The sequence below is a fragment of the Oncorhynchus kisutch genome, unplaced genomic scaffold (genome assembly GCF_002021735.2).
Source record: "Oncorhynchus kisutch isolate 150728-3 unplaced genomic scaffold, Okis_V2 scaffold1347, whole genome shotgun sequence".
NCBI classification, from domain to species: Eukaryota; Metazoa; Chordata; class Actinopteri; order Salmoniformes; family Salmonidae; genus Oncorhynchus; species Oncorhynchus kisutch.
The window spans coordinates 61092-71135 of record NW_022263292.1 but is presented as its reverse complement, the minus strand read 5'-3'; the positions used below and the strand labels follow the sequence as shown (position 1 = coordinate 71135).

The 10044-nt window shown below is 43.4% G+C and overlaps 1 protein-coding gene across 3 annotated transcripts; it reads right to left on the bottom strand.

Moving 5' to 3' along the window:
* Positions 1 to 1078: 1078 nt before the first annotated feature.
* LOC116366043 (ubiquitin carboxyl-terminal hydrolase 37-like) lies at positions 1079 to 8885 on the bottom strand. Of its 3 annotated transcripts, XM_031818355.1 has the most exons (12): positions 8363 to 8884; positions 7747 to 7908; positions 7336 to 7467; positions 6587 to 6719; positions 6341 to 6477; positions 4432 to 4531; positions 4223 to 4302; positions 3778 to 4028; positions 3238 to 3319; positions 2264 to 2399; positions 1813 to 2194; positions 1079 to 1450 (listed from the first exon to the last, which is right to left on the bottom strand). In XM_031818355.1, exons 2-10 carry the CDS (start codon positions 7875 to 7877, stop codon positions 2387 to 2389), a joined length of 1059 nt encoding a protein of 352 aa, XP_031674215.1. In that variant the 5' UTR covers positions 7878 to 7908; positions 8363 to 8884; the 3' UTR covers positions 1079 to 1450; positions 1813 to 2194; positions 2264 to 2386. The 3 variants fall into 3 exon arrangements, with proteins under 3 accessions (XP_031674215.1, XP_031674213.1, XP_031674214.1); XM_031818353.1 differs by lacking the exon at positions 2264 to 2399 and having other exon boundaries at positions 8363 to 8885; XM_031818354.1 differs by having other exon boundaries at positions 1813 to 2399.
* Positions 8886 to 10044: the final 1159 nt, after the last annotated feature.

Genomic DNA, 10044 nt, shown 5'->3' with positions numbered 1-10044 from the left:
AGAGAAAAATATATTTACTGCATTTTAAATTTAGTCTGTAACACAACAACATGTGGAAAAAGTCTGGGGGTGTGAATATTTTCTGAAGGCACTGTATGTTAAGATTAATTCTCCAATTGTCAGTCTGCTAAATGACTAAAATGGAAATGTAATAGAAATTAATGGTAAATAATGTATTGTGTAACTTTGGAGTAATTTTTATGGTAAATAAGAAAAGAATTCCACAATTAAAGACAATCATGAATGAATTGTGAATAATGATGAGTGAGGAAATTACAGAGGTATAAATATCATATCCCCCCCCCCCCAAAAAAAATGCTAATCTCCTCTATTATTGGTAATGGTGAGAGGTTAGCATGTCTTGGGGGTATGATATAAAATGCTAACCTCCCCTATTATTGGTAATGGTGAGAGGTTAGCATGTCTTGGGGGTATGATATAAAATGCTAACCTCCCCTATTAATGGTAATGGTGAGAGGTTAGCATGTCTTGGGGGTATGATATAAAATGCTAACCTTCCCTATTATTGGTAATGGTGAGAGGTTAGCATGTCTTGGGGTTATGATATAAAATGCTAACCTTCCCTATTATTGGTAATGGTGAGAGGCTAGCATGTCTTGGGGGTATGATATAAAACGCTAACCTTCCCTATTATTGGTAATGGTGAGAGGTTAGCATGTCTTGGGGGTATGATATAAAATGCTAACCTCCCCTATTATTGGTAATGGTGAGAGGTTAGCATGTCTTGGGGGTATGATATAAAATGCTAACCTCCCCTATTATTGGTAATGGTGAGAGGTTAGCATGTCTTGGGGGTATGATATAAAATGCTAACCTCCCCTATTATTGGTAATGGTGAGAGGTTAGCATGTCTTGGGGGTATGATCCTCTGTAACTTTCTCACTCAACATTATTTACCATTCATTAAATTAAAGGTGACATTCTGGACAGTCACCCCATATGAAACATTTGATCTCCAATCCAAAATGCTGGCGCATAGAGCCAAATGAAAAGTTGTAGCTTCACTGTCCAAATAAATACGTAAGGGAGTGTACGTGAGATAAGAAAAGACAGTATGTCACGTCACACAGCCTTTAATAGTGACAGGTCACAATGGTACAGTAAGGGTGTGGCGTCATTGTAAACATCGTTGATATTAAGCATCTCAATCACATCACGATAAAGGGAAGGAGTTCCCATAGCTTGTTTGGTGACCCGTTACTCTACTCACAGAACCAAGGTCACATCCGTAGCCCAGCATTTTCATGTCTGTATTTATTCAAATGGATACAACTGGAGAGTAACTTCAAAAGATACTCATAGCATCTCTGAATCTTTATGTGACATTCCTCCTCCAGACCTGATTGGGTGTTAGAAGGCTCCATTACAGCTGCTTCCCTTTGTCACGTTTCCTGTTAGGACCGGCCTGAATCCCAGACGATAAATCTTCCTGAGGTAAAGAGTTACAACGGTCAACAGAATCATCTTCAATGGGATTTTCTTACATTTGCTTGTCTTTATTAATATTGCAGGTCTTCCGGTGTGACCATGCTGAATAAGAGGTTAGACACCACAGTGTATTTCACAACAGGAGGATTTCAAACCAAACCAAATAGAAGGGATGTTATATCCTCTAAATAATCACACTCTCTATCCACCACATCTACATGTGTACTACATTTAGTGTGTATACTTTATACATTAGGTGAAGTAGTCAAATCAAGGTCAGATATTTATGACATAAGCTACTGAAAATAATATTCATGCTAGTGTTGAAGAGCAGCATGACTGAAGTTGGGCTGAATGTTGCACCTGTTGAGGCAGGTCTGAGGGTGTGGGGGCTGGGTCTTGTTCTTCCCATGTTGAGGCTGGGCCTGGTTCTTCCCATGTTGAGGCTGGGCTGGGTGTGTTGATGTTGGGCCCCGTGCTGCCCCTGTTGTGGCTGGGCTCGGGGTTGTTGATGTTGGGCCCAGTGCTGCCCCTGACGTGGCTGGGCTCAGGGTTGTTGATGTTGGGCCCAGTGCTACCCCCGATGTGGCTGGGCTCAGGGTTGTTGATGTTGGGCCAAGTGCTACCCCTTTTGAGACAGGTCTGAGTGTTTGGAGGCTGGTCCAGGTGCTGCCCCTGTTTAGGCTGGGGCTGATGATGGTGGCCCTGTTAGGCCCTGTGTGCTGGGGCCTCCCGCTCTATTGCCCTGTAGGGTGAAAGGAACCGTACACATAAATAGCAACACAAGAATATAGATGGCGAGAGTAAGCAGTACCTGAACATATAGAAGAGCATGTAGGCACTCCGGGCTCTGGTCCTCAGCACAGTGGCTTCATTGGACATTGACACCTGGCTGTCGTTACAGCAGAACCAGTTTCCACTGGCATGCAATATGTCACTAATGTAGTGCCCTGTGGAACAAGGAAGACAGACTAGAGGTCAAGGGTCAGGCTATTGTGGGTAATAGAGTGTTTTGTAACAGTTAACCAGGTCATTTGGGAGGTATTTTATCTGTTACATGTGTCAAGTTTTGAAATCAGAGATAAACAAATACACATGGCATATAATTAGACATGCCTCTCCATTCTTTTCCAATTAAATTGAGCAAACTCTAAACATATTGCAGTGCTTGTTGGGATGACACTTCACTCTGAAGCCTGCAGCCTTGCTAGCTTGGCCGAAATGGCTGTTGGAGGGTCTAATTATCCCCTACCCCAGGGATCCCCAAATGGCGGCCCGCGGGACAAATTTGGCCCAAGGGTGATTTTATTTGGCCCCCTATGTTTTCTGACCAAATAAAACGTAATTGTTAAAAGACTGTAAAAACACCAGCAAATCAGCTCCAAGTGATTTTCCTTTTTGGAAATCTGTTTCAAAGTATTCCCACGTATAATAAAGACATATATGTGGTTGTACACAAATGTAAGCAAGGTTTGAAATGAGTCAAATATTATATCTATTTGGCCTTCCTTCGGTATATTTGCAGTCTACAAATTATTTGTAATTTTGTTCCACACCCCTTCCCATCTGGCTAAGAAAATAAAAGGACACGAGGTTGAATCTTGTTGATGATCCCTGGCCTTCACCCTCGATAATTTTCACTCCCTCAGCTTTGGGATGCTTGTGTATACGGCAGAGGCACACGTGAACATGCAAGTTGAGATCCAAGGAGAAGGGAGTGATTTGGAATTCAGCTGATGTCATATGTATTGTGCATCTGCATGTGTGTGTTTGATGGTATTTACTTACCGGAGTTTGCGGAGCCTCCCAAATGAGAGACTACGCCAGTCAGCTGGTAGTAACCATTCACTGACTGTACTGGCTTCTGCTTCTGTAGGAAAACACATGTGATCATAGGATTCTCATTTCCTCTACAGTCCACCACACTGTCTACAGTCTACTACAGTACTAGTCTACTACAGGTCTACTACATCATGTACTCCTCATAACTATCTCAGTGTTCTGTCATAACTTATTTTTCACTGGTTTCACTCTCTCTCTCTCTCTCTCTCTCTCTCTCTCTCTCTCTCACCACTGGGGCAGTCAGCAACACTTTCCCTGGTTCCTGCTCATTTGAATCTGAGGGGTCAAATATACATATGAAGAGCTGTGAAAACGTGGTCACTTGTCTGAATTGCTCTGGACTAAAACAGCTCCCATACATCACTAAAGATATCTGAGAAACATTTTAAATTGCAGCTTCCAGCTTCTCTGTCAGCAGGACCGTTTTGGGAGTGGGTGGTTTGTGTGGTGTTGGAGCAAGAATAGTGTTATGGTGCCATGACCTACCTGAACAGCAGAGGGCGCTGTCTTTGGCCTCTCCAGGTGGGCTGGAGACTTGGCTGGCGAGGGTCTGGGGGATGGACCCCTGGATGCTGGGGGCCTGGTTGGTGAGGGCCTGTGGGCTGGCACTGTGCAGGTGTGGCACCATGTCCCCACAGAGGGTGGAGAGCCTCAGCTCCGAAGGAAACAAAAGAGGAGCCTCCAGCTTCTCCAACCCCCCAGGTCCTCCAAACCTCTTCAGATGCAGAACCAGCACACTGCCCAGAAACAGAGAGGAAGAGAGATGAACAGACAGACAATGAAACCAGTCAACAAAGTAACAGATGAGTGAAATTTGTTTGGTGGTGCTCACCTCTAAGTCCTACAACCTGCTCAGGAAGGTAACTACTCCTAAAGGCTCAGGACATTAAACACTGCTAGTACTATGAGAGGTTATAAAGGGACAACTCACAGAGGCAGTGAGTGGAACTGCTCCACCTTTGAGGCGTGGAGGCCTTTACAGCCCTCACATGTGAATTCAACCTGTTCACTCTGGTTAGAAACAAAAGCATTACATAATGAATGATACCACTACAATAATAAGATAGCGTATTCTGAGGCAGTGGGCAGCTTGCCCTGGGTGTTAGTCTCTACATGCAGGGCTGAGCCCTAAGTGCTGACTTTGAAAGTGAGTGCTAGGCTGTTCAGCAAGGTGCGCTCAGGGCTGAAGTCCAATGAGAGGTGGTTGTAGTCCTCTCTGGTAGACGACTCGCGCCCACAGCTTCAGAAGCAGGACAAAGAGAAGAAAAATGCATCAAGTCTGTTTCTGTTTCAGGTCTCTACAATGTTTCTGTTATGCCATGTGTTTTGTAATATTAATATATACTGTATATATATATATATATACATACAGTGCCTTGCGAAAGTATTCGGCCCCCTTGAACTTTGCGACCTTTTGCCACATTCCAGGCTTCAAACATAAAGATATAAAACTGTATTTTTTTGTGAAGAATCAACAACAAGTGGGACACAATCATGAAGTGGAACGACATTTATTGGATATTTCAAACTTTTTTAACAAATCAAAAACTGAAAAATTGGGCGTGCAAAATTATTCAGCCCCTTTACTTTCAGTGCAGCAAACTCTCTCCAGAAGTTCAGTGAGGATCTCTGAATTATCCAATATTGACCTAAATGACTAATGATGATAAATACAATCCACCTGTGTGTAATCAAGTCTCCGTATAAATGCACCTGCACTGTGATAGTCTCAGAGGTCCGTTAAAAGCGCAGAGAGCATCATGAAGAACAAGGAACACACCAGGCAGGTCCGAGATACTGTTGTGAAGAAGTTTAATGCCGGATTTGGATACAAAAAGATTTCCCAAGCTTTAAACATCCCAAGGAGCACTGTGCAAGCGATAATATTGAAATGGAAGGAGTATCAGACCACTGCAAATCTACCAAGACCTGGCCGTCCCTCTAAACTTTCAGCTCATACAAGGAGAAGACTGATCAGAGATGCAGCCAAGAGGCCCATGATCACTCTGGATGAACTGCAGAGATCTACAGCTGAGGTGGGAGACTCTGTCCATAGGACAACAATCAGTCGTATATTGCACAAATCTGGCCTTTATGGAAGAGTGGCAAGAAGAAAGCAATTTCTTAAAGATATCCATAAAAAGTGTAGTTTAATGTTTGCCACAAGCCACCTGGGAGACACACCAAACATGTGGAAGAAGGTGCTCTGGTCAGATGAAACCAAAATTGAACTTTTTGGCAACAATGCAAAACGTTATGTTTGGCGTAAAAGCAACACAGCTCATCTCCCTGAACACACCATCCCCACTGTCAAACATGGTGGTGGCAGCATCATGGTTTGGGCCTGCTTTTCTTCAGCAGGGACAGGGAAGATGGTTAAAATTGATGGGAAGATGAATGGAGCCAAATACAGGACCATTCTGGAAGAAAAACTGATGGAGTCTGCAAAAGACCTGAGACTGGGACGGAGATTTGTCTTCCAACAAGACAATGATCCAAAACATAAAGCAAAATCTACAATGGAATGGTTGAAAAATAAACATATCCAGGTGTTAGAATGGCCAAGTCAAAGTCCAGACCTGAATCCAATCAAGAATCTGTGGAAAGAACTGAAAACTGCTATTCACAAATGCATCCAACCTCACTGAGCTCGAGCTGTTTTGCAAGGAGGAATGGGAAAAAAATTCAGTCTCTCGATGTGCAAAACTGATAGAGACATACCCCAAGCGACTTACAGCTGTAATCGCAGCAAAAGGTGGCGCTACAAAGTATTAACTTAAGGGGGCTGAAAAATTTTGCGCGCCCAATTTTTCAGTTTTTGATTTGTTAAAAAAGTTTGAAATATCCAATAAATGTCGTTCCACTTCATGATTGTGTCCCACTTGTTGTTGATTCTTCACAACAAAATACAGTTTTATATCTTTATGTTTGAAGCCTGAAATGTGGCAAAAGGTCGCAAAGATCAAGGGGGCCGAATACTTTCGCAAGGCACTGTATATAGAAAGATCATGTTCTCAGTAGATACATTACAACCAATGGGAGCTCTTACCTGGTACATGTGCGCACCGACACAAGCTGGAACTCCAGCTGGGAAACGGGGCAGGTATAGTTCATCCCGAGTGTCTTCAGAATCATGCCCTCCTCCTTCAGCTGGCACAGCATATTGACAAGTAACTCATGTGCGTCCTATGATGAGGAAGAGAAAGAAACACACCAAGATAAAAGCAAATTAAAAAGAGAAAATGAACCCTTGCAAGAAGAGCACTCGTACACAAGAGAGTAGTGCCTCAGTTACCTGTTGCGTGTCCCCCAGATACTTCAAATCGTATCCCGACAAGGAGTACTTGACCTTCCACATGAGATCGGCTTTTGAGGCCTGGTTTGCCACACTGTCAGGTAAACCCGAACGGTGCACATCAGACAGACACCTGTAGGGGAGACAGAGAGTAAGTTAGCAGCTGACTGGATGGTGTCAACCTACTGGCTTACGCCTGAAGAGGCAGATGAGTAAATACAAATATGTTTTATCTAGTGGCACCCCATCATTATAAATTTTTCATTCGATTTGATGCAATTTCACCTTTGAGGACGGACAATGAAGCCAAACAACAAAAATGTATTGTTTATTCTCCTAAGATATTTGGTTTGGATACTGCTCTCAATTCCAGAGCATTTTAAGAAACTACCAAATTTCCCACGGTAAGGTGGAATGTTCAGTCAATGAGCATTATGGGTCATGTAGTCATTCTACACTTTCCAAATGGGCCTACAAAATGCCTACATCATAATCAGTGTGTCATTGTTGTTCCTCTTGGTTATGAAGATTCCAAAAACAAAAAGAAACTGGAAAATAAACCATAAATACAATACCCAGCAAAATATGAAGTGGTTAAGGTTAGGAAAAGGATTAGTGAAAGTGCTATCTTAACCTGCTACGACAATCCCTTTCTGTAGAAGTGGCGTGAAAAGAGTGTCCCTTCTTTAATTTATGACCACAATTAATGGGTGTGTGGGGTGAGTGTCTGCTTTTGAGCCTTCCCTTACCTGAGCAGGTTGGAGAAGGGGGAGGAGCTCCAGAGTTGTTCCTGGTGCAGGATTTCCTTTGAGAAGGAAGGCAGGACCAGGAGGCACTGCAGGGTGGCGTTAAGGAAGCAAGTGTTGCCAATGTTAGGCAACCTGTGAAGAAGAAGCAGCCATCAGTACACACATAGAGATTAATCATAACCTTCATATCTCTATAAAGTGATGATAATGGCAGGGGATAAGGGATACATTATATTTAACGCAAAGAAGTGGATGTCCTTTAGACCAAGATTGACATAATTCATGGGTTTATAAATATCTAATAAAACGGACATGCTCGATAGTAAGCCTTATCCCCATAGTATATCAGACACTGATCTCTAAACAATAAAGAACTTATATTCAATGCATTTGCAGTGTGTTGTGGTTTACCCAAGAAGTTCCATGTTGACCAGTTCCCCCCGTTCTCCTCTGGCCCCCTGGGTCTCTTCTGACCCTCTGGTGGCTGAGCTGGCCCTGGGAAGAGTCATGCTTCTGGTGGCTGAGACGGGTCTCTGGGGCATTGGACTAGAGTGTTCCTGAAGAGACAGAGGTCTGGAGGAAAGAGAGAAACAGGGTTAATGCCTCCAAAACAGAGATATTATCACTCTACATAGTCTCTCTATTAAATACTGTACTGTACTATAAACACAGCTGAGTAGTTATGCATGTACTGCTGTCCATATAAATGCAGTGTACCAAGTAGACCAGGCCAATAGGTTAGTACTCTCTTTATCCACTAGATGTAGACAGAAGAGGCTAAAACTACAGTTTCAGGAAAATAACTTTCTGGGACTGTGTTTATCAAGTGTCTCAGAGTAGGAGTCTGATCTAGGACCAGTTTTGCATTTTAGATCATAGATCAATGAATCAGATTATTATGGACAGAGAGGACCTGATCCTAGATTAGCACTCATACTGTTGATTAACACTGGCCCTGGTCTGGTAGCACTAAACCCAACTCTCCAAAGAGACTCTAGGATGGCACTGTACTTTATGTTTAGATTACCTGACTGTTGTGCCCTCCTGACTGGTGTCTCCATGACGGTCCAGAGGGTTGGTAGGAGAGGGAGAACTAGGGTGGGACACCACTGGAGAGGATTTCACTGGGGAAGGGTTTTTGGCAGGTGACCGGGGTACACAGGGTTGTTTAGCAGGAGAGCAAGGCTGAGAGGAACATTTAACAGGAGAGGGAGGTGGATGGAGGGAGGAGAGTTGGTCAGAGGGTGAGGGGTCAGAGGTAGCGGAGCCATTCCGTTCAGAACGGTCAGATGGAATTGGAGAGGGGGATGAAGTGCCCCTCTCCTTCTTCTTTCTTGTCTTCTGCTCCACATCAACTGAATTTGCTTTCTGACGTTTTTTCTGTTGACAAGAAAATGTGATAGTGATAAATACTTTCCCCCCCAGATCCCCAGCCAATGGAAGAGGGGGGTCATAAGAGTAGGAAGAGGTTGGCCTAAATGGAGAATCATAGGTATCTATCCTAAACCTCAAATAACACAGTATAGACAGGTTACATTGAGTGACATTTGCAATAGCCGAACTTCATGTACATTTCATGTACACTTTTTACATATTCGTCAATCAGAATGTAATTTAACTTTTATTCTTCCCACTAGGTTTATGAGAAAAATACTACTCCAGAATTATAGTAGTTGTTAATTGATTAAATGACCTGATTTCATACCTTTTTGCACCAGCAGAAACAAGCCATGTCGATAACAAATGAAGACTGATACATTTCCTCATTAACCCATTGTTCAAATTGGCTTTAAGACCATTGTGATGTCATCGGTCATGTATGACACCACCATCTGGCAACCCAATCTATAACATTTTAAAATATATTGTTCAATGAACAAAATGTTTTATTGAAGAGGCAGAGTCATGCAGTATAGATACAATATTGTAGATAATATGCTCCATTGTATTCTTGTTCTTTTTACATCCATTTTTTGTATGTTTCATTAAACGTAGGACCACAATAAAGGCATTTTAAGTGCAACCTCGCTCTGACCCCCCATCAGTCTAGTACAGAACTCAACCCTCTACCTGACCCCCACCTGTCTAGTACAGAACTCAACCTCTCCCTGACCCCCCCCTGTCTAGTACAACAACCTCAACTCTCTCCCTGACCCCCACTAGTCTAGGTTTCTCATCTCTTCTCCCTGACCCCCCACTAGTCTAGTATATAACTAAACTCTCTACCTGACCCCCACCTGTCTAGTACAGAACTCAACTCTCTCCCTGACCCCCACCAGTCTCTAGTACATAACTCAACTCTCTCCCCGACTCCACCAGTCTAGTACATAACTCACCTCTACTCTCCTGACCCCCACCAGTCTAGTACATAACTCAACTCTCTCCCTGACCCCCCACCAGTTCTTACAGAACTCATCTCTCTCCCTGACCCCCACCAGTCTAGTACATAACTCAACTCTCTCCCTGACCCCCACCAGTCTAGTACATAACTCAACTCTCCCTCCCTGACCCCACCAGTCTAGTACATCTCAACTCTCTCCCGACCCCCACCATCTAGTACATAACTCAACTCTCTCCCTGACCCCCACCAGTCTATAGTACATAACTCAATTCTCTCCAGTCCCCACCTGTCTAGTACATAACTCACTCTCTCCCTGACCCCCACCAGTCTAGTACATAACTCAACGCTCTCCCTGACACCCACCAGTC

What these genes read in the sequence shown, in the direction of transcription:
- LOC116366043 (XM_031818353.1), bottom strand. Translation starts at nt 7,877, where the DNA reads ATGCCCCAGAGACCCGTCTCAGCCACCAGAAGCATGACTCTTCCCAGG. An exon ending in ATCTGGGGGACACGCAACAG is followed by an intron (nt 6,478 to 6,586) that starts GTAACTGAGGCA and finishes TCCTCATCATAG; the next exon opens with GACGCACATGAGTTACTTGT. An exon ending in CAGCGCCCTCTGCTGTTCAG is followed by an intron (nt 3,320 to 3,777) that starts GTAGGTCATGGC and finishes GTTTTCCTACAG; the next exon opens with AAGCAGAAGCCAGTACAGTC.